At 41.9% G+C, this 24,603-nt stretch overlaps 1 protein-coding gene across 1 annotated transcript in view; it reads right to left on the bottom strand.

The window, feature by feature from the left end:
* The window catches only part of SCCPDH (saccharopine dehydrogenase (putative)), a 39,065-nt gene extending 14,748 nt beyond the window's left edge, over positions 1-24,317 (bottom strand). The window contains exons 1-5 of the mRNA XM_055324283.1: positions 24,005-24,317; positions 22,329-22,441; positions 16,299-16,379; positions 13,813-13,942; positions 10,241-10,290 (exon numbers count right to left, since the gene is read on the bottom strand). Of these exons, the coding sequence (XP_055180258.1) occupies positions 10,241-10,290; positions 13,813-13,942; positions 16,299-16,379; positions 22,329-22,441; positions 24,005-24,194 (564 nt within the window). The 5' untranslated portion in view covers positions 24,195-24,317. The remainder of the gene's footprint in view (positions 1-10,240; positions 10,291-13,812; positions 13,943-16,298; positions 16,380-22,328; positions 22,442-24,004) is intronic.
* Positions 24,318-24,603: the final 286 nt, after the last annotated feature.

The raw sequence follows: 24,603 nt of genomic DNA, 5'->3' as shown, positions 1-24,603 counted from the left end.
ACAACAAAAATAAGTAAAAAGCATCCCAACTGGTAAGGAAGAAGTAAAACACTTAACTATTTACAGATTACATGATACTCTATGTAGAAAACCCTAAAGACTCCACCAAAAAACTGCTGGAACTGATAAAAAAAAAAATTCAGTTAAGGGGCACCTGGCTGGCTCAGTCAGGTAAGCAGTTGGCTCTTGATTTCAGCTCAGGTCATGGTCTCAGGGTCCTGGGATCAAGTCCTTCACCAGGCTCTGCAGAGTCTGAAAGAGGATTCGAGCTCTTCCTCTGCCCCTACCCCCACTCACCCATGCATGCACTCTCTAGTTAAAAAGAAAAAAATTCAGTTAAAGTCACAGGACCTAAAATCAATTCAAAGAAATCTGTTGCATTTCTATACACCAGTAATGAAGAAGAGAAATCAAGGAATCAATCCTATTTATAATTGTACAAAAATAATAAAATACCTAGGAACAAGCTTAACCAAAGAGTATTAAAGACCTGTACTCTGAAAACTATAAACACCAAGGAAAGAAACTGAAGACGATACCTAGAAATGGAAAGACATTCATTCCATGCTAATGGGTTCAAAGAACAAATATTGTTAAAATGTCTATATTATCCAAAACAATCTACAGATTTAATGTAATCCCTATCAAAATACCAGTAGCATTCTTCAGAGAACAAACAATCCTAAAATTTGTATGCAATCTCTGAGGCACCTGGGTGGCTAATTGGTTAAGCAGTCAACTCTTGGTTTCAGCTCAGATCATGATCTCAGGGTTGTGGGATCTAGCCCCATGCTGGGCTCCACACTGAGTACGGAGTCTGCTTGAGATTCTCTCTCCCTCTCTCCCTCTGTTCCTTCCTGCTCATGCGTGCTCTCTCAAAAGAAAACCTTAAAGTTGGGGATCTCTGGGTGGCTCAGTGGTTTGGCGTCTGCCTTTGGCCCAGAGTGCGGTCCTGGAGTCCCGGGATCGAGTCCCACGTCGGGTTCCCGGCATGGAGCCTGCTTCTCCCTCTGCCTGTGTCTCTGCCTCTCTCTCTATGTCTATCATGAATAAATAAATTTTAAAAATCTAAAAAAAATTTTTAAAAAGAAAAAAAAAGAAAACCTTAAAGTTAAAATTAAGAAATAAAATTTGTATGGAATCTCTAAAGACCCTGAATAGCCAAAGCAATCTTGAAAAAGAAAAACAAAACCAGAAGTATCACAATTCCAGACTTCAAGTTATATAAACAAAGCTATTGTAATCAAAACAGTACGGCACAAAAAATAGACACAGATCAGTGGAATAAAACAGAAAACTCAGAAATAAACCCACAATTATATGGACAATTAGTCTTTGACAAACCAGAACAGTATCCAGTGGAGAAAGTCTCTTGAACAAATGGTGCTGGGAAAACTGGACAACTACTATAAAGGAATGAAACTGGACCACTTTCTTATACCATACACAAAAAGAAAACCTCAAAATGGATTAAAGACCTAAATGTGAGGCGTGAAACCACAAAACCCCTAAAAGAGAGCACAGGGAATGTCTCTGACATTGGCTGTAGTAGTGTTTTTCTAGATATGTGGCAAGGGAAATAAACGCAAAATTAAACTGTTGAGACTACATCAAAATAAAAAGTTTCTGTACAGCAAAGGAAATAATCAACAAAACTAAAAGACAACCTACTGAATAGGAGGAGATATTTGCAAATGACATATATCATAGGAGTTAGTATCCAAAATACAAAAAAAAAACCTGACACAATACCCAAAAAAAAACCCCAAATAATGCAATTAAAAAATGGTCAGAAGGGGATCCCTGGGTGGCGCAGTGGTTTGGCGCCTGCCTTTGGCCCAGGGCGCGATCCTGGAGACCTGGGATCGAATCCCACGTCAGGCTCCCGGTACATGGAGCCTGCTTCTCCCACTGCCTATGTCTCTGCCTCTCTCTCTCTCTCTGTGTGACTATCATAAATAAATTTAAAAAATTTTTAAAAAATGGTCAGAAGACATGAACACACATTTCTCCAACACATACAGATGGCCAACAGACAGACTCATAAAAAGACTCATTATCAGGAAAATGCAAATCAAAACTACAATGAAATATCATTTCACACCTGGCAGAATGGCCAAAATCAACAACACAAGAAGCCATAGGTGTTGGCAAGGATGCAGAGAAAAAGGAACCCTTGTGCTCTGTTGATGGGAATGCAAACTGGTGCAGCCACTTGGAAAACAGTATGGAGGTTCTTCAAAAATAGAGGGGATCTCTGGGTGTCTCAGCAGTTTAGCGCCTGCCTTTGGCCCAGGGCGTGATCCTGGAGTCCCGGGATCGAGTCCCACATTGGGCTCCCTGCATGGAGCCTGCTTCTCCCTCTGCCTGTGTCTCTGCCTCTCTGTGTGTCTTTCATAAATAAATAAATAAAATCTTTTTTAAAAAGTTAAAAATAGAACTTCCCTATGATCCAGCAATCACACTAGTGGGTATTTACACAAAGAATACAAACACATGAATTCAAAGGGATACATGCACCTGATGTTTATTGCAGCATCATCTACAACAGCCAAAAACTGGAAGCAACCCAAGTGTGTCCACTGATAGATGAGTGGATAAAGAGGATATACTCATACACTTTAGCAAAAAATAAAAAAAAAAAACCTCTTGCCATTTTCAACAATATGGATGGAGCTAGAGAGTATTATGCTAAGCGAAATAAGTCAGTCAGAGAAAGACAAATAGCAAATGATTTCACTCACGGGTGGAATTTAAGAAAGAAAACAAGTGAAGGGAAAAAAGAGGCAGAGAGGAACTAAGAAACAGACTCTTAACTCTAGAGAACACACTGCTGGTCACCAGAGGTGGGCAGGTGGGGGATGGGTGAAACAGATGATGGGGTTTAAGGAGTGCACCTGTCATGTTGAGCAGCAGGTAATGTATGGAAGTGTGGAATCACTGTCATACACCTGAAATTAATATAATACTGTATGTTAACTACACTGAAATTAAAATTAAAAACTTAAAAAAAAGGAAAGAAATAACCCCTGCTCTACAGCTGGCCTTTCCATTTTCTAAATGGTATCTTTTTATAAACAGATATTCTCAATTTTAAATGTACACAAATTTATCACTTTTTCTTTATATCTAATGCCTTTCGTGTCTCTTTTACAAACCATTCAATACAGCCTGGTGACAAGAGTTAATACTATATTGCATATGTGAAAGTTGCTGAGAGAGAAGCTTAAAAATTTTCATCACAAGGGGGTGCTTGGGTGGCTCAGATGGTTAAGCATCAGGCTCTTGGTCTCAGCTCCAGGGCTTGATTTCAGGGCTGTGAGTTCGAACCCTGTGTTGCACTCTACACTGGGCATGGTAGGCCTACTAAAAAAAAAAAAAAAAAAAAAAAAATCATCACAAGAAAAACAAATTTCCAAGTATGTATGGAGATAGATGTTAACTAGATTTATTGTGGTAATTGTTTCACAATATACTGCAGTATACATAAATATCAAATCATTCTGTTGTACACCTCAAACTAATTAAATATTATATGTCAATTATACCTCATTAAAAAAACAATAAAATATATGTGTGTGTGAGAGGAAAAAAGTAATTCCTAACCCAGAGGCCATGAAATACATGTCATCTTCTAGAAGCTTCACTGTGTTGCCTTTTGCACGTAGGTGGGTAATTCACCTAAACATGATTTTTGTACATAGTGCAAAGCATGAATTCAATTTCATTTCTCTCCACTTGGATATTGAGTGGTCCCAGCATCATCTCCTAAAAAGCCCCATTCCCATAAATCAAGTGCTCACACATGCATGAACTACACTGAGCTCTTTCTTCCATTCCAGGCCTGATGTCCCACTGCTAATTAAGTAAGTCTTGATATCCAAGAGCATCTTTCTACCTTTTTCGCTTTCAAGAATGTCTCGATTATTCTCAGCCCTCTGCGTTTCCATAAATATTTTAGAATTAGCTTGTCAAGTTGCACACCATAACAAAGCAAAACAAACAAACAAAAACCTGTTTCAGATTTTGATTGGAATTACATGGGATTATAAAACAATTTGAGGAAAACTGACACTGTAACAGAATTGAGTCCCCCTAATCAAGATTATAGTGGATCCTTCCACTTACTTGTTTTCCTTAAGGTCTCTAATCATGTGTTATAGTTTTGTCCACAGAAATATTGCACATTTTTCTATTACCAGTCTTAGGTACTTAATTTTTTCTATGCTAATAAGAATGGTCATTTTTTAAAAATTCCATTTCCTAAAAAAAAAAAGTTCATTTCCTAACTGTAGCTGGTATATAGAAATGCAACTGATTTTTGTATTAATTCTGTGTCTAGCAATAATAAAGACTAGAATGTAAATAAATGAAACAGAATAGAAAAATACCAAAAATCAATGAAATCAAATTTCTTTGAAGAAATCAACCAAATTGACAAACTTGGTGCCAAACTGACAAAGCACTCAAATTACTAAAATCTGGAATGAAAGAAAGAACATTACTACCAACCTTACAGAAACAAAAAGGCGTATGAGAGAATAGTATGAATACCCACAAATAAGACAACCTGGATGAAATGGACAAACTCCTAGAAAGATACTGTTACAGACTCAACTTCGTCTCCCCAGATTCAAAGGCTGAAGTCCTAACTGCTAATACCTTAAAATGTGGCCTTATTTGAAAATAGGGTTGTTGTAGATGTAATTAGGTAAGGTGAGGTCATACTACAGTAGGTAAGTCCCCAATCCAGAATGGCTGGTGTCCTTAATAAAGGTGAAATGTGGACACAGGCATGCACACAGGGAGCCACGCCACGTGAAGATGGAACAGAGATCAGAGTGCAGCATCTACATGCCCAGAATGCCCAGGACAGCCAACCACCAGAAGCCAGGAGAGAAATACGGAGCATATTTTCCCTCAAAGCCTCTGAAGGAACCTACCTCACCAATACCTTGATCTCCAACTTCTAGCCTCTGGGACTGTGAGAATATTAAGTTTCTGTTTATTAAGCAATCCAGTGTGTGGTAGTTCGTTATGGCAGGCGTAGGAAACTAATGCAGACTCAAACCACCAAAACTGACTTAAGAGGAAATAGAATATCCAAATAAACCGATAAGAAGAGATTGAATTAATAATCAAAAACTTCCCACAAAGAAAAGCTTAGGCACAGATGATCTCATTGATGAATTCTACCACGTAAAGAAGATTTAACACCAATTCTTGACAAACTCTTCCTAAAAGGTCAGTACTAATTACTCTGATACCAAAACCAGAGAGACATCACCAGAAAACTATAGACAATGTTCCTTACGAATATGGATGCAAAAATCATCAACAAAACACTAGCAAACTAAATCAGCAATATATAAAAAACAAAAACCACACGACTATCTCAATAGGTGCAGAAAAAGCATTTGATAAAATATAATACCCTTCATGTTAACAATACTCAACAAACTAGGAATAGAAGGAAATTTCCTCAACCTGATAGAGAGCACCTATAAAAAGCCACAGCCAGACAAGGATGTCCACTTTTGCCACTTCAGCTCCCCAATGTACTGGAGGGTCTAGCCAAGGAAATCAGGTAAGAAAAAGAATTTTTTCCAGCAATTTATGAAACTCATTTATTAATTCTAATAATATTGCCTATAGATTTCTTTGGAATTTCCTACATTCAAAATTATATCATCTGTTGAAAATACTTTTGTTTCTTCTTTTCCAATCTACATACAGTTTCTCTCTTTTCCTGTATTACTGCTCTGGCTACGATCCGGCTGACGTAATGACAGTGGGCACCCAGGTCTTATTCCTGAGCTCAGAGCAAAAGTTTTCAGTGTTAAACACTGGGTATCATCTTTGTTATAACTTTTTTTAAAAAAGATAATCTTTCCTTCTACTTCTGGCTTGCTCTAAGTTTTAATCATGAAGAGATAGTACACTTTGTCAAACATCTTTTCTCTGTTGAAATGATCATAGAACTACCCCCATTTAACCTGTCAGTGAGGTAGACTATAGGAATTATATAATACAAACCCTTCTATTCCTCTCTAAAACTTAGTCAAAATGTATCCTTTTCAATGTATTACTGCTTTTAATTTGCTAATATTTTACTTAGGATTTTTACATCTATGTTCCTTCTGCACTCTGGAATTGTTCTTGGAGGTTTTTAGAATTAAAGTTAAGTGAGCTTTGTCTGTTCAAGTTAGCCAATAAACACTGAGCTCGTGCTAGGTGACCAGCCCTGTTCTGGGTTCTTGGTGAATTAAACAAAGATCCTTCTATTCGTGGTGCTCACATTCCAGACAGGGTGACAAACTCAATAGAAAATACAATACATAGAATTTAGAAGGTGAGAAGCACTATAGGAAAAAGGACAAAGAGTACATGTGATGAAATGAAAATGATGGGCAAAGGAATTAAGTTTGCAATTTTATTATTATTATTTTTTTAAGTTTGCAATTTTAAATGGAACCATCCAGGTAGACTTCATCAGAAAGGTGACATTTGAGAAAAGACTTGAAGTAGAAGATGAGGGTGTCAGTCATGCAAACGTCTCTGAGATGGATTTCAGGGAAAAGGAAAAGGAGATAGCTAACATAAAAGCACTCTGGCGGAAGTGTGCTGGCGTGTTCGCAAGAGGACGCAGAAGTCAGTGTAAATGAGGGAGCATGAACAGGGTGAACCTCCAGGGAGGTTGGAGAGGGAACAGGGGCCAGATAACTTACTATCTTGCATGCTACTGGAAGGACACAATCCAAGTTGTGTCTGAACAGGATCATCCTGGCTGTAGAGGAACAGATGGTAGCAAGCATAGGGTGGTAGAAAGAGAAAGGTGAAGAGTGATCAGATTCTGATGTATTGTGAGGGCAGAATCAACAGGATTTCCTGACAGATAGGATTTGGGTTTCAGAGAACAGATACAGCAATGACCCCCACCATCTGACCTGAACTTGTGGCAGGACACATCACTGCCAACTGAAATTGGTACAAATAAGCTGAGGTTGGAGCACATTTGGACAAGACAGAGTTTGGGAGCTCTAACAAGTGTTCAATTAGGTCACTGGAGGTTTTAAGTTTGGAGCTTAGGAAAAAGATCTGGGTCGATGACCTAAATTTAAAATACATTTCATAATACCCAAATATACAGAGATTTTCATGTTATCTCTTCACTGATTTCTACTATAATTACATGGTAGTCTAAAACCTGCTCTAGGGTGGGTGTTGGCAAATGGTCTCAGAAAGATCTGACCCTTAGGTTTTACAGGCCACATATGGTTTCTACTACATATTCTTCTTTATATTTCTACCATGGCCCTTTAAAAAGGTAAAAATCATCCTTAGCTTGTGCGTATATAAAAAAGGCCATGGGCTGGGGTGCCTGGGTGGCTCAGTCAGTTAAGCATCTGACTCTTGGTTTCAGCTCAGGTTGTCATCTCAGGATCCAGAGATGGAGCCCCTCATCGAGTTCCATGCTCATTGCAGAGCCTGTTTCAGATTCTCTCTCTTTCTCTCTCCCTCTGCCCCTCCCCAACTGTGTGCTCACTTGCTCTAATAAATCTTCAAAAACTAAATAAATAAAAGGCCATGGGGTGACCTGCCTAGAGCTACAACAGTCAATACATAAGCCACTACACAGCACACATACATTTCCATCATTGTGGGAAGACCTACTAGACAGGCCTGTTTCACAGTATATGATTTTGATCCTCTGAAATTCTGTGAGTCTTGCTTGATAACCAAGCATATGGTCTATGGTACAATTTTTTATGTAAAATAAAAAATCTCCAGGGGAAGAGAAAGATAAGGAGGGGCAGGAGAACAATTCAGTGACTAGGGATACACAGAATCTGTCCCATCCTTGTAAAATTCAGGCTGTGTATTTTGCTTTAAGAGGAATGAGAGAGGGATCCCTGGGTGGCACAGCGGTTTGGCGCCTGTCTTTGGCCCAGGGCGCGATTCTGGAGACCCCGGATCGAATCCCACGTCGGGCTCCCGGTGCATGGAGCCTGCTTCTCCCTCTGCCTATGTCTCTGCCTCTTTCTCTCTCTCTCTCTGTGTGACTATCATAAAATAAATAAAAAATTAAAAAAAAAAAAAGAGGAATGAGAGAGGGGAACTGCACTGGTGTGGATGCTTCAACTCTCTTCTCCTGAACTAAGCCCCAACTTAAAGCTCAAATAATACTAATAAAAATAATATTTAAAACATTTACTGAGCAATTTGCTAACTACCAACTACTGTTCTGATTTATATTCACTGACTAATTTAGTCCTCACAGTCTCACAGAGACCATATGAAGTAGATACTATTACCATCTCCTTTTATGGATGAAGGAAATGAGGTGCCCTGAAGATAAGTGTAGCATACTTGCCCACAGTCACATCACTGGTAAGTGACAGAGCCAGAATTCAAGCCCAGGCAGTCCAGCTTCAAAATCTGTACTCACAAAAACTCTAGGAAGGCTTTCTGGCAAAAACCATTCACTCAATGGCTTTTTCATCCCTCTAGTAAAGGGAAGACACCTTTGTTATATCACTTCATCTTTCCAATTGCATCTCCTGCTGCTTCTTCAAAAGAAGCCTCTTTTCTATTCTACCAATTTTCTCATGGTCTCCCTGTTGTGGACATCTGGGTTTTGTCAGTCCTGTGCCAATTCCCTGCAATCCTCTACTGCAACTTCTGCTTATAAAACACTCTTTCCTTTCTGGAACTAGTTCCATGTTGGACACAGGCCTGACTCTCTGCCCCCCCCCCCCCGCCCCCAGAGGCCTATAACCCAGGCCTAGGCAACCTGACTACTCCCATCACACCAGGTCATACTGCAGGGCTCAAGAATAGCCACATGGCCCAATACTTAACTGATCTTTCCTGTCATTTGATACAACTCTGCTAGCTGTTCCCAGGAAATTGGGAACATAAGGACAATGTATACCTGAGATTGCCAGCACCTTCCCTGCTGTGCTGAGCCTACACAGAGGAACCCGAAAGAAATGAAAGAGGAAACAGGGAAAAAAGCTCTGATATTACCATTGGAACATCCAAATCCAGCCACATTATTTATTCACCTGCAGACATTTGGTTATTCAAATCAGTAAATTCCTCTGCATGTTGCTGGTTTAAACTGGGTGGAGCTAGGTATTTATGCATGCTCCCCAGATGTCCAAGCATATCTCTCATTCTTGCTTCTGAGCCTCTGCTGAGGTGATTGCCTCTAATCTTCCAAATGCTCTTCCCTTCTCAGGGCTAAACTCAGCAAGGCCTCTAGGAGACATTCCCAAATTACTGAGGCCAACTATCAGTTCCTTTAATTCTCATACTCCAGTGGACACTCTGTAATCACGAATTTTACCATGTTTTATATAGTTCTTTATTAACCTGAAACCACAACCTAGATGACCAGAACCATTACTCTTACCCAAACATGTTATATAACATCCAACAGCTACATCCTGATCATACTCCTCCCTCTTCTGTTCCCAAGCTCCAAGGCACCAACTTCTGACACTCAGTCCATGTGACAGCTTCTCCTGACAGCTCTTACCTCTGGCCTTCCAACTGGATTAACTCTCCATCCTCTGATTCCTACAGTATTTCACCCTATCTCTTTAAAATCTCTAGTTCCTGCCAAGCTACATTAGTATCTTTTTGACGACAGGTTTGCATCTTCTTCATTTCTGTGTCACACTACCTTGTTGGATGAATGTATTTTAAGGAGAACAAATAGATGCGGAGGCTCACATGTAGACCTAGAATTGGTTCAGATACAACTGGCAATGAAAGTCCTATCGTAAACATGGGCCTCCAGGAATGCGACCATCTCAGGTCTCATGTTCCCAAGTACACTACACATTCAGTGACTCATCATCCATTTCTTTTATGGCCACAACAGCAACAGACAGAACACAAGTGCCCTGACTTGCACTAAAGCGACAATTGTCTTGGTGGACAACATTTATTACACAACAAGGAGAGATATTTTGGTGTTGGGATCATGGTAACTCATCTGACACAGTGAACTGTGCAGTTGTTTTTAACAAAATTCTATTTTAAGTCTGAGTAATTACCAGCAATCTACCATCTTTACTTTTTAAAATTAAACATAGTGACTTTCACACCTTAAAAGTTATAAATATATGTGATATTTAATTCATCTTAATCTATTTTAGGAGGCATATATCATTTCCAAAATGTTTTTTCTGTTAACTTTAAGAAATACCTGAGAAACAGAAAAACTAACCTCAGGTCCGGAATGTATAGTTAGGAAACTTTCCACAGCAGTCAGGGTACCTAAAAGAGTAAGAGAAAAGTAAAAGTAAAATTAAATAAAATCTATGTAACTAAGATGTGCAATAATAAATTATTCCCATTTTTAAAAAGATTTTATCTACTTATTTGAGAGAGAGAGAGAGAGAGAGAGAGAGAGAGAAAGAAAGAGAGAATGAACAGGTAGGGGAAGGACAGAGGAAGGAAGAGACTCCCTGTTGAGAAGGAAGGCCAATGCAGGACTTGATCCCAGGATCCTGAGATCATGACCTAAGCTGAAGGCAGATGCTTAACTGACTGAGCCACACAGGCACCTCAAATTATTCCTATTTCTTGGGACCGTTTTTACCAAGCCTACAGCTGATACAGTCAAAAAATCTATACTGGTAATAGTTTTATTACTGAAAACAGACTTATGAAACATAACTTTACCAGTTAAAGCCAGGTAAATTGTCAGAAAGAGTAGGTTAGAATAAAGTCTAAGTGCTAGTACTGGCAAAATATTTTCTAGTATTGAAACTAATACTATAGATCTCTTCCAACAAGGCAACAATTTAGCTCAATCACCCTGGAAGGCCATCAGCACACAGTTCTCAAAATTACATCTGTGGGATGAATTCTGCTTTCCAGTAAAAGTGCTTTCAAGAAGGCTTAGTAGTAGTTGTTTACAATGAATATACAGAAAACTTAGTAAGATGGCCTCTGTGATGGCTTATAAACTACTTAAAATAAAGCTGTTAAAATGAAATAAAAGTAAGTATAAATAACAATAGAAAAACCAAAGCCAGAAACAGAGAAATCAACCACAAGGACCAATACACAGGCATAGTGGTTAATTAATCATGGAGTTTCTCAAGAGCAGTAAGACAAAAAAAAAAAAAAAAACATATGGGCAAATTCTCAAGATCTGATAAAATGAAGTACAGCGATCTCTTAAGAATTGGTGTTTCTAGTTTTAATTCCAAAAGATAACTAAATCATGGGGCCTTAGAAAGCTGACCCTGAGAAAGAGAATGAAGAACCACATCAACAGCGATGATGAGAACACAATCACCTAAATGGCACTAGGTGACCACTGACAAACACCTAGATCACGACCTATAATTCCCTGAGATGATTCTGAAGTTTCTCAGACAATGCAACCTGGATTTATGGCTCTGTGATCTAACCTAGCCACAGAAAGAACGTGGACCACCACAATAAGACGTGGGCCACTTGTACCAAACAATCAGTTGGGGCACTTGCTAAAACACTCACTCTTTGCATTCAGTATTTGAAAACAAAGTTTTTAAACAAGTCTTAAAGTAATATTTCTCCCGGAAAAGAAGGTGTATTCAAAGTAACAGAAACTACCAAATATTTAAAAACAGTCTTAGTAAGAAATATGTAAAACCATCATGAAGAAAATAGCTGAACTTTAGAAACTTAAAAGTATTTTTTGATAAATGGGGATCTACCATGTCCATGACGTGAAGACTATATTTTAAAGATGTTCAGTTTGGGGGCACCTGTGTGGCTCAGTCAGTTAAGCAACTCACTCTTGGTTTCAGCTCAGGCCATTATCTCAGGGTCCTAGGATTAATCCTGAGTTTGGCTCCGCGCTTATTAGCGTGGAGTTTGCTTGGGACTCTCTCTCCCTCTCTCTCCACCCCTCCCCCCTTGGCGTGCATGCAACTGCACATACAAACTCTCTCTCTCAAATAAATAAACCTTAAAAAAAAAAAAAAGGACGTTCTGGGATGCCTGGGTGGCTCAGTGGTTGAGCGTCTGCCTTTGGCTCAGGGTGTGATCCCAGGGTCCTGGGATCTAGTCCCACATTGGGCTCCCCACAGGGAGCCTGCTTCTCCTCCCTCTGCCTGTGTCTCTGCCTCTCTCTCTCATAAATAAATAAACAAAATCTTAAAAAAAAAAAAGATGTTCAATTCGTGTTCTCTTTGGAATGGTTCTAGTGTTCCTCACTGAGTATGATATTGGCTACTGCTTTCCAGCATCTATTATGTTAATAAAGTTTTCTATTCCTAAATTCCTAAAAATCTGCAATCAGTAAATGGCATAAATTTTCAAATCATGTACTGAGATGAGCATCTAGCTTTTCATCTTCGATAGTCTGATTGATGATTATATAATTTCCTAATAAACCTTGGTCTTGATATATTATTTTTTAAAATTCCATTGAATATTTATTAAAATTTTATTTAGCACTTTTTGACTACTAATTTCACAAAGCAAAAGCAATTTGTAGCTTTCTTCTTTTTCTGGTGCTATCTGGGGCTTTACTTTGAGTTAACTTTTCAATATAAACTGAAATACTTCCCATATTTCTTTTAATTTTTTATTTTTTTAATTTTATGATAGTCACAGAGAGAGAGAGAGAGAGAGAGAGAGAGAGAGAGAGAGAGAGGCAGAGACACAGGCAGAGGGAGAAGCAGGCTCCATGTGCCGGGAGCCCGACGTGGGATTCGATCCCGGGTCTCCGGGATCGCGCCCTGGGCCAAAGGCAGGCGCCAAACCGCTGCGCCACCCAGGGATCCCACTTCCCATATTTTTAAGCTCTAGAACAGTTTATATGACACTGGAGTTACCTGTTTCATGTCATTTTCTAAATGGACCCTTTTAAAATATGCATGACATTAGTAACTTCCACTGTTTACCATAACACTGATTTTTTTCCATTTTTTTAAGATAAAGGATTTTTATTTCTAAACTGGTATGATTTACATCAAAAAGCTTTCAAGAAGAGCATAATATCTGTTAAGACACAGAACTCTGTTCATTTTCTCAGTGGAGAGTAGAGCTGGCATTTCCAGTCAACTCCGGAAGCTTAGTAATCCTGCACATGTCTCTTTTCTTTCAAACTGCATATCTATTGCTATCACCCATCATCTCCTTTTTTTTTTAAGTTTTTAATTACCTGGTACTCATCATGACAAGTACACCCCTTAATCCCCATCACCTCTTTCACCCATCTGCCTGGATCCTCCTCTAATGACCATCATCAATGTGTTCTCTGTAGTTAAGTGTCTATTTCTTGGTTTGTCTCCTTTTTCCCCTCTTTGTGTCTTAAATCTCACATGAGTGAGATCATATGGTATGTCTTTCTCTAACTTACTTCTTAGCTTAATACTCTCCAGCTCCTCCATCCATGTTGTTGCAAATGGCAAGATCTCATGCTTTTTTACAGCTGAAGTGTGTGTATGTGTGCACATATATCACTTTTTTATCCATTCATCAATTGACAGACACTGGGGCTGCTTCCATATCTTGGCTGTTGTAGATAATGTTGCAGTAAATAGGGGTGGATGTATCTCTTTGATTTAGTGTTGTATTCTCTGGGTAAATATTTAGCAGTGCTATTGCTGGATGGTAGATTAGTTCTATTTTCAAATTGTTGAGGAACCTCCCTACTGTTTTCCAAGTGGCTGCACCAGTTTGCATTCTCACCAAGTGTACATTAGAGGTCCTTTTCCTCCACATCCTTGCCAACACCCATATTTTAAATATAGAATGCTTCATGAATTCAATTACTGCTTATTGATTGATAATTACCGTTCATCTTATTTTTGGTATATATTACGCCCAGATCTGCTGGAATGGAGTCAAAGCCACTGCTTCCGATGATATAAACCCCTTTTTCTGCAGCTTTCTCATGATACTTCCAATACATTAACTCCAGAAACTAAAAGATTCAGGACAAAATTCTGGATCAGAGCTACACAGAAACATTTAAATCAGCATTAAATGACAGACCTTAAAAGACAAAGCAATTACATTATGAAAATGCTAACCAATATGACTTTATAGTGAAAAAGGAACTATGAAAATGTTTTTCATTTATTCGGTAAATATTTACTGTGTATCTACCATGTGCCAAGTAGTGTGATACACAGGCTGATCTGACTTAATGACACTATTAACTTTTTCAGAATGACTTTTATATGCAAAAGTAGTTATCTATTATGAAAACCTAAATATACAAAAACATACAAAGAGAGCGAGAAAACATAACCCAAATCATATTACTCAGAGGGAATTACAGAAGTGGGTCTCCACACATACACACACACACACACACACACACGGATCTTCGCACACATGCATGCGCACACACACACACACACACACACAGATTTAGGATAAAGAAGTGGTAGGAAAGGGGATGTTCAAATCCACTGTCTTTACAAATTACTTTTATTTTTTTTTAAAGATTTTATTTATTCATTAGAGACACAGAGAGAGGCAGAGACACAGGCAGAAGGAGAAGCAGGCTCCATGCAGGGAGCCCAACAAGGGACTCGATCCCCGGTCTCCAGGATCAGGCCCTGGGCTGAAAGCGGCGCCAAACCGCTGAGCTACCCGGGCGTCCCACAAATTACTTCTAGAACAGTTTTAGGTTCACAGAAAATTTGAGTAGTGGGGAGTGTGCATGTACTCCAACCCAGTTCCTCCTATTGTTAAAGCTCTTACACTAACATTTGTTATAATTAACGAACTAATACTGATAACGTTGTCATTAGCTAAAGTCCATAGTTTACCCAGATTTCATTAGTTTTTACCTAATGTCCTTTTTCTCCCCCAAGATCCCACATTCCATTTAGCCATCATGTATACTTAGGCTCCTCTTGGTTGTGATGGTCTCTCAGACTCTCCTTCTTGTTTTTGAGGACTGTGAGAATTTTGAGGGCTTTTGATCAGGTATTTTGTAGCATGCTCCTCTATTGGAATTTTTCTCATGACTAGACTGGGGTTACAGCTTTGAGGAGGGGAGACCACAGGGGTAAAGGCCATTTCATGACATTCTATCAAGGGTATGTACCATCACCATGACTTATCAGTGTTGATGGTGGCCCTGAACACCTACCTGAGGTAGTATTTGCCAGGTTCCATCACTATAAAGCTCTCTGTTTCCCCTCCCTTCCATACTGTTCTCTCTGGTATTAACTACGTCTGGCGCACAAACATGGTGGTGAGTCATGTTCCCCACCTCAAGGGTGGAGTTACACAAGGTCTTTGGAATTCTTTTGCACAGGACATTTGTCTCTACTCATCCCTTTGCTCATTTTTAATTGGGTTTTTTGAATTTGTACTATTCCCAAGTTAGAGTTCTTTATGTAGTCTGGATCTTTATTAGATTTTGATACCACTTTTATTGTAGTTTACAGGATATCATAGAAATGTTTCATCATTTTCTTGGCCCTGGGATTTTTTTTTCCAAAGTAAGACAGGAACTGGTTTTGCTTTCATTCAAGTTTCCTACCTCTTCTTGAACCAATTTTGGTAATTCACACTTCCTTAGCATTTTCCAGTATGCTATATTGGCACATTGGTGATGATGAACAGCAGAGACTGCAGGGACAGAGGAGACTGTGGTTTTTGAGGAGCTGGGGTAGCTTGGAGCTTACTGAAACTCTACTTCCTGTCACCAGGCAACCTGATTCTTCTATATAGTGGTGGCAGGCCCTGGAGCTGCACGACTTAACCTTACTCAGCTTGAATTTCCTCATCCACAAAATAGGAAAGACAATACTAACTTTATAGGGATGTGGAACATTCAGATCGCAAAAAATGCTTTATTAGTAGGGTGTCAGGCATGCAGTCAGCCCTCAAGTGTGAATACCTAAAATGTTTAAATTTGGAGGATTTTACACTGCCTTTTCTGTAATGTTGTAAAGTATGTGATTACAGAAAGGGATTTCGCTATGAAAAAGTTACAAAAGTAAGATTCTAAGAATTTATACATAGCACACCATTTTAATTAATTCCATGCACAACATGCAGCAGCTATAGAAATCAACACATTCTACATATAAAAGACCTGGAGTTAATGAGGTGCTAAAGAAGAAAAAAATTCAAGAAAACCAAAGAAAAGACCTGACCATCACACTCTCCTTCAAGCCATCAACAGAACACCACCTCTTTACATCAGGAACGGGTCATCAACTTCGAAAACAGGTCTGTAAGACTGCACTAAATATTTTCCACTTCAACAAGAATTTGACTTGTTAATTCCATTTTCTCTTTTTCATTTTACATACCTGAGGTTCTCCACAGATGTCAATACAGCTGGTTCCATTTTCAATACATGCTTTTATCACAGGTTCTCCATAAAACCGATACTGGGGGAATAAAGAAACCCAATAGTTTAGCAAGCTTAAAGATTTATTTATTCGAGAGAAGGAGAGAGAGAAAATGAGCACATGGCGGGGGTGGAGGTAGAACAAAAGGGAGAGAGAGAATTTCACGCTGTTCGCTGAGTGCAGAGCCCAATGTGGAGCTCGATCTCAGGACCCCAAGATCATGAGCTAAGCTGAAATCAAGAGTTGGACAGTGAACTGATTGAGCCCCCCAGGGGCCCCTTACTTAGCAAGCTTAAACAAATGAAATGCCATTGAGTTTTGCAAGTATAGTCCTGGTTATTAAGAATCAAATATCAATAAAGTAGTCAAAAGATAAATTGAGAAAATCACATGACTGAGCCATGCCACTTCTCACGGTGTAAACAAAGACTCGGTGGAATCAGAGCAAAGTGTGCTAACCTCTAACTGAAAACCAAACAGGAAGTTTTACAGAACAGGTAATTCATTTGAGTTGAATTCTGCAGAATAAGGATCTGCCAGGAAAAGAAAAATCCAAATAAAAGTACATGTAAAGGTGTGAAAAAGGGTAAGGATATCTGAAGCACAGCATAGTTGAAAGGAGAGTGACAGGAGACGGGCCTGGAAAGCAACACTGGGGCCAGGTCAGGAAGGATCATTAGCATCATGCTAGCAAGACTGAACTTTTCTGGATTACTAGACTCCCCTAGAGAATTTTAAATAAGACAGTGGTGTTAGGCTTATAAAAACACACATTACTCTGCCTGCCGTGCTAGAAAACAAAACCCATGGCTGGTAAGAAATGATGGGGATGGCTCTAGAGCAAGGACGAGATTATTAAAGAGGCAGAAATGACTGGGCTTGCCGATTAGACAGACAAGAGGGCCAATGGACATGGGGGCTACTGGTATTTCTAGCCAAAAAAACACAAACAAGAAGAGGAGAAAGTTTTTTGTTACTATAAATGACATCACTCTCCACAAAGTTCAAGTGAGAAACCTAGAAGCTGTTTTTGACTCCACCTACCCTGGAAGTCGCCAAGTTTTACCGAATCAGTCTCCTCCCCTCTACACATCCAAATCTAAATTCACACCCTTACCGCCGCTCATGTGATTTACTACACATAGTAACAGGCTTCACTGCAGCCTAGGTAGCCCCATCTCTAGAGAAACGCCAAATTATTATCCTAAAATAAAAATCTGATGTCACCTTTGCTTCCATAATGTGTATACAACACATGCACAGATATCTACATCTCTCTCTCAGAATCCTTCACTAGCTCTGCAATGCCTGTATTCACTACAGTATACAGTATAAACCAAAAATAATAATAATAATAATAATAAAGTATAAACCTCTCAGTATCTCACAAAAAAGCATCGGGTCACACCACAACCCCTTAATCCCCATATCCTGGCAGCTCTAACCTCCCAGTAGTTTCCTAAACGTGCTGTTTCTTCATCCTCCACTATGTGGAGTCCCCTCCCCTGCTTGGGGTTGCAGCGTTTGCTCCTGGCCCCTCCTGTGCCAGCTGTCTGGCCTTGGGTTAACTTCTCATGCTCAGCTAGTAAGCTACAGCCTGATCACTACTTGTTTTTTCTAGAAGTACTGGTACACGCAGTAAAGCATTATGAGCTTTAGGAAATAACTCCTTCTGGAAAGAGTATACGCTTCCCTATTTGCCACAGTACTCCTATTCCCCACACTGTATTCTGTCTCAGCTGGCCTGCCTCTCCTCCGGATAACCTGAGGTTGAGGCTTCTGCACTAATGCACTAATGTCCCTATATTAGTACGTATTGGGTTTTTTTTTTTCTACTTCTACTCTTGTACTTTTATGAGATAAACGGGCAAACAGTAACAATCCTTGATCTCAGAGAAGACATTTCTCCCCAGTGAAGCCAATTAGCATATAGCTTCTAACCCAGGGGTTAGCTGTGGAAATAAATATCAGTATATTTATTTGTGTTACTTTTAATAGGAAACACAAAAAAAAGAAGAAGTTTTATTAATAGTGAATACATGAATTGACCTCAGCATGTTCCCTGGGCCGTGGGAAGTAGTCACGTGTTGAATGGAAGCTACAAAAGGGATCCTGAGGGCAGCCTAGGAGAGTCCCATACACAAAGGGTGCCCCAGTGACACTCTCATTCATTCATTTCCAGTATATTTCAATCTAATGCTTAACACATGCCTAGATAGTTTTACAGATATCATTTGGTTTTTAACTAAACAAACCTTCACAAAATGGACAAATAGTTAAGAACAAACAAAAAAGCAGGTAACGATCCTAACTGGCAAAGTGAAAATGACAATCCTAGGAGAGCCTAGGAAGGAGGTTTGGGGGCAAAAACTTAGAGACTCAGATGCCTGTGAACAACCCAAGGAGAAACATTAAGAGGGTAACTGGAGCTACCAACCTGAAGTCCAGGGGCAGTCCTCACTGGAGATAACACAGGCATCATAAGCATACAGATGGCATTTAAAGCTATGGCATTCAAAATGTTTTTTTGACCACAACCCCTGCTGAAAAATCCATTTCACATAGTAGCCAGTATACAAATATATCTAACTGATCTATATTATGAGTAATTCAGCCTATTTTCTATTTTAGTTTCATCTGATTGTTTTCTTTTTAATGTTGAGCCTCAACTCACTAAACTGATTTACACTACCGAATGTTGGTATTGTTAAATACTGTTAAAAAATGCTGGCCCAAAATTGTAAAGTAGGAAGCACAAAGATTTCTTTAAAAAAACACAAACAAAAACAAACCTGACCCAGTTAAGAGCTTCTATCTGGGATGATGCCAAGTTCTGAAGATAAGATGGTGAGGATTACAGGACACTCCTAATGTACCAAATGCCATCGAATTGGACACTTAGAAATGGTTAAAATGGTCATTTTGGTTATGTACACTTTATTACAATACTAATAAATTTTTAAAAAACCAGCTTGGAGAGTGTAAACAGAGAAGAGTTTGTAAGGCTTGAGCTCTGAGCCTCTGGTACTTAGAGGAAGATGAGAAGACCCAACAGAAAGGACAGGGACAGAGCTGGTAGGCAGGTGGAAAACCAGGGAAGGGCCAGACCTCAGAAACCACTGCAGGAAGACGCAATCAAGGAGGGTAAATACCAGGAGCTTGGATCAAGGTGAGAACCAAGAGATGGCGAGGGGCAAAACAGACCAGGGAGATGTGCAGAGGCCTGGCAACAGTGGTTTAGGATGGAATAGGAGCTGAGAAAGTGGACGTAGGAAGGAGAAAGAACACTTTCAAGGAGTTTTGCTAAAAATGGGGCACAAAAACAGATCAGTAAAGGGGAGAATGTGATAAAAATGTCAACATGAGGTCCTCAAATCCTGCACCTGTGAGGAGCAGGGGCAGTCTTTTCTCAAAACAGGTAAGGCAGAGTCAGGGTAATACAGTATGCAGCTGCAGAAATTCTCTCTTGACAGCTTCCATTGCCAAAGTAAAAAACAAAACAAAGCAACATTATCAGATCAGTGAGGAAAGAGGAACAGGATACTGAAAACATGAAGAAAAAGAAGACACAAAGCTGCTTCAGACAGTCAGAAAAAGACAGGTCTGGGAGAGCAGGGCTGCTAGAGGTGCTGAGGCCTGAAACCATTATTTAAAGCAGGACCCGCGGGATCCCTGGGTGGCGCAGCGGTTTGGCGCCTGCCTTTGGCCCAGGGCGCGATCCTGGAGACCCGGGATCGAATCCCACATCGGTCTCCCAGTGCAAGGAGCCTGCTTCTCCCTCTGCCTATGTCTCTGCCTCTCTCTCTCTGTGTGACTATCATAAATAAATTAAAAAAATTAAAAAAAAAAAAAATAAAGCAGGACCCGCAGCAAGGGGATGCACAGGTCTCCAGGGCTACTAGATTACTGGCTAATGGGGGTTCAAGTTCAGGTAAGGTACACAGGGTTGGTATAACCGGAAAAAACCAGTTTTGGAGATTCAAAGGGGCACCTGCAACCCACTGTTTACAGCAGCAACATCCACAATAGCCAAACTATAGAAAAAGCCCAGATGTCCAGCGACAGATGAGTGGATGAAGAGGTGGTAGATACACAACGGAATATTACTCAGCCATCAGAAAGAATGAGATCTTGCCATTTGCAATGACATGTTATGCTGCGCAAAATAAGGCAGTCAGGGGCACCTGGGTGCTCAGTGGTTGAATGTCTGCCTTTGGCACAGATCACGATCCCGGGTTTCTGGGATCGAGTCCCACATCGGGCTCCCCTCAGGGAGCCTGCTTCTCCCTCTATGTCTCTGCTCCTCTCTCTGTGTCTCTCATGAATAAGTGTCCCTCATCTTTAAAAAAATAAAAGAAAAAGAAGTCAGTCAGAGAGAGACAAATATTTTATGATCTCACCCATATGTGGAATTTAAGAAACAAAACAGATGAATACAAGGGAAGGGAAGGAAAAACAAAAGAAGAGGAAAACAGAAAGGGAGACAAACCCTAAGAGACTCTTAACTCTAAGAAACAAACTGAGAGTCGCTGCAGGGGAGGGAGTGGGGGGACGGGGTCACTGGGTGATGGGCATGAAGGACGGCACATGATGGAATGAGCACTGCGTGGTCTATGCAACTCATGAGTCACTGACCTCTACCCCTGAAACTAAAAACAAATAAATAAATAACACCCATACACCCACTTACCCACCCACACACACACACACACCAGTTTTGGATTTTTCCAGAGCACTGAGGTGGGAAGGGCAAGGAGGTTGGCCGAGGGTGGACATAAGAGAATGGTTGTAGCAAGAGAGCACAGACAGAATCAAAGCTAATTAGGAATGAGATTAATCTAAATAAACAATTTAAATACATTTTTACTTGATAATCAAAAAACTGTTCCGCTTTCATTTAAAACATTATTGTCAATCTTCCAGATGCTTAGTTTCCAAATGTTTTGACAATTGTGATGGCTTCCTCAGGTCAGTAAATGTCACCGACATTCCCCTGGGACACAGGCCAAGAGTGTGTCCCTCACATCCAGAACAAACAGCAAAAGGGGGATTCTAGCCTCAAAGCACCCTCTGTCCCCACCCCAACTGCTTCTCTCTACCTCTTCCACCCCCATCCTGTGCTCAGCTTGCCTGGACCATTCCCCTGCTGGCCCCCTCTTGCCTTCTTTCGGTCAGAAGACAAGAACTACAAAACCGCCAATCAGCTCAGGCTCCTGCTTTCAACCATTCAAAGACTCCGTCGCACTTACAAGAAAACTCAAACCCTGACATTGCCCTCTCTCACATTCATGTCTGCTCTCCCCTGGAACATCCTGCTCCTCAAATACTCCCACACCTCAGCCTCCTCACTTCCCTCAGGGCTGTACAAAAACCTGAGGTCCTCACAGAGACCTTCCCTGGCCACCCACCTCACAGAGACTGATGTGCCAATCCTTCAGTCTCCTTATCCGGTTTGATTTTTCTTCAAAGCGCTTCTCACTACCTACAACTAAACTTTATGTTTCTGTCTCCCCCACTGGATGGTAAGCTCCGTGAGGGAGTTTCAGTTTGGTTCACCCTTCTGTCTCAGGTACCTACACCAGAGCAGTTTTACATATAATGAATATTCAATGAGCATTTAGTTTATAAATAATACAGGAATATCATTTATCAATAAATAAAAATATATCAGGGGTACATGCTCAACTTTTTTTACTTAAGAAGCGTGCAGTAAGAAAAAAAAAAAAAGCTGGCCAATGATAGCTGCCAATTAACAAACCAGGACGCAATCCCTGAGATGGTGTCACAGAGAGCCTGTGTCTCTCTCAGGAGACTCTGGTCACATCCACTGGCTCCTCACAAGCAGTGAAAACTCCCCCTCATGGGGTTGAAGCCCTGAACCAACTCTTCTGTCGCCTGTCCTTATGTTCCTCTGGAATATCAAATACCAGATTCTGCTGGAAATGAATACATTGTTTGTTCCCACACAAAACAGGGTAAATGACTTACTGGTCCCACACAGTTGAGGACAACCGCTGCCTGTTTAGCCATTTCATCTAGTGAGGCTGGATTCATGATATCACAAATTATTATTCCAACTTCGGATGGGAGAGTCGGTCTTCCTGGAATAAGAAATAAATCGTCTGAAGCAAATTCTGATACAGTATTAGATCTTCCAGATCTTCTTTGTATAGTAATCAGGGATGGCAGATTTACTAAATATACAGACAAGAGCTAAAACTTGTTAAAACTAGGTTAAGGGCAGCCCAGGTGGCTCAGTGGTTTAGCGCCGCTTTCAGCCCAGGGCGTGATCCTGGAGTCCCAGGACTGAGTCCCATGTCAGGCTCCCTGCATGGGGCCTGCTTCTCCCTCTGCCTGTGTCTCTGCCTCTCTCTCTCTCTCTCTCTCTGTCTCTCATGAATAAATAAAATTTTTTTAAAAAACAGGTTAAAGAAAGAAAAGAAAAGGCTAGGAGAAAAATGGAGTTAATGCTACAGATTGCTAGAAAAAACATCAGTTACCTTGAAAAAAATCTAACTTAAGTAATATGCCAACAATAACCCTGTGTAAAATATTTTACAATCGTTTGGATCCTGAGTAGATGACTGTCCTGATTTCCTCTCTATGGAGAATTCCATTATAAAAAGTTTCTCATCAAGGACTAAGCAATTACACATGACAAAATACCAGGGTACAGCAGGGTTGTCAACATCAAAATAAGAACAAGCAAGAGCTCCAAGGTAGAAACCACAGTCTCGGAAAGAACACTCATTTTAGGCTTATAAGAAGTAAATCGCTGGAATTAGTGGTATGCAGGTTTTGATGGGTCAAGGTGTGTTCCCCACAAGAACGGAGTCAGGGCATTAGGAATGGCCAGGTAGGTAGGCTGCACCTGGTCAGCTGCATTTGTTGGGCATGAAAATTAAAAAAAAAAAAAAAAAAGGAAGGATGTATTTTAACAGTGAAATTTCTTTCTTTTGAAAAAGTAAAAGAAACTAAAAACACCAAGAAGCTCTTTGGTCACGACTCTGTGTGTTGGCGGTGGCAGCAGAGGGATCCTCCCCTCCGGGCTCAGGGTGCAGCGAGGAGCGCGATGAAGGGGCCCCAGAAGAACGCAGGTGCCGCGGGAGTGCGGGGGCCGTGGGGCGGGCCGGGCCGCGCCGAGCCGAGGGCAGGGCCCCGCACGCGAAAGACCGAAAGACCGCGCCGGAAAACCAAGCGCACCCAAGGATGATGCGAAGAGTAAGGGCGCGCAACAGCGAGAAGTGGAAACACGAGGGCCACAGCGCTCCGAAAGCCTGCGAGCCTCCTCGCCCACTCCCAACCCCGGGGCGAAGGGCGAGGCCGGCGGATCCCGAGGACACCAATGCCCTCCTCTCCCGCCCCCAGGGCTGGAGGCGCGACCACCCCGCGGGCCCCCTGCTCCGAGGCCGACGTCCTCGCCGCCCGGCCCGCGGGGCCCGCCACGCTCTGAAGGAGGCACCGACGGAGGGGACACGCGTCCGCGCCGGTGGGTCTGCGGGGCACCGAGCCACGACCCCCCCGCCCCCCGCCCACCGGCGCCGCTCGCCGCCTCGGGCCGGCCCGCACTGCCCCCGGGCGCCTCCCCCAAGGACCCACGCTCGCTGCGGGCGGCCCGACCCGGGCCCGAGCGGGAAGCCGCCCCCCCCCCCCCGCCCCTTTACCCAGCTTCAGGGCGACCCTCTCCAGCACTCGCTGCAGCTTCTCCCGGGAGCGGCCCGCCACCGCCCAGGCCAGGCGGGGGTTCTGCTCCCGGGCCACCTGCTCCCGGGCCACCTCCTGGGCCACGAACTGGCCGGTGAAGCCGGAGGCGCCCAACACCACCAGGCGGTAGAGCCTCTCCTGGGTCTGCATGACGAGCCCACGGCGAGCCGAGGTCCGGAGAGGGCACAGTCCACCGCGCCTGCGCCTCACGCAGCGACGCCAGTACCCGGCGCAGCAACCGCCTCCGTCGTGGCCGCCGCCACTGCCGCCCGCAAGCCGCGCTCCCGGCACGCCCCGCGCGCCGCCGCTTGAGGGCCCCGCCCACGCCCACGCGCCCCGCCCACGCGCCCACTCGCCCCGCCCACGCCGCGAGCTGTTGCGCGCCCCCCCCCCCCCCGAGGGCGTTGCACCTGGAAGGAGTCAGCAGAAATTTCCTGGAGTCTGGAGCTTCCGCGCCCTCCGACAACTGTCCTACGAGCGCGATGCCCCACGAGTGTTTGCGAAGCCAGGGCAGCTGGAGGCCAGTGGGCTCTGGGGCCCCAGTCCGCGAGCCGCGACC

This window comes from Nyctereutes procyonoides, unplaced genomic scaffold, assembly GCF_905146905.1.
Source record: "Nyctereutes procyonoides isolate TBG_1078 unplaced genomic scaffold, NYPRO_anot_genome, whole genome shotgun sequence".
NCBI classification, from domain to species: domain Eukaryota; kingdom Metazoa; phylum Chordata; class Mammalia; order Carnivora; family Canidae; genus Nyctereutes; species Nyctereutes procyonoides.
Note: the sequence above shows the minus strand (reverse complement) of the source record. Positions and strands in the feature narration are given on the sequence as shown.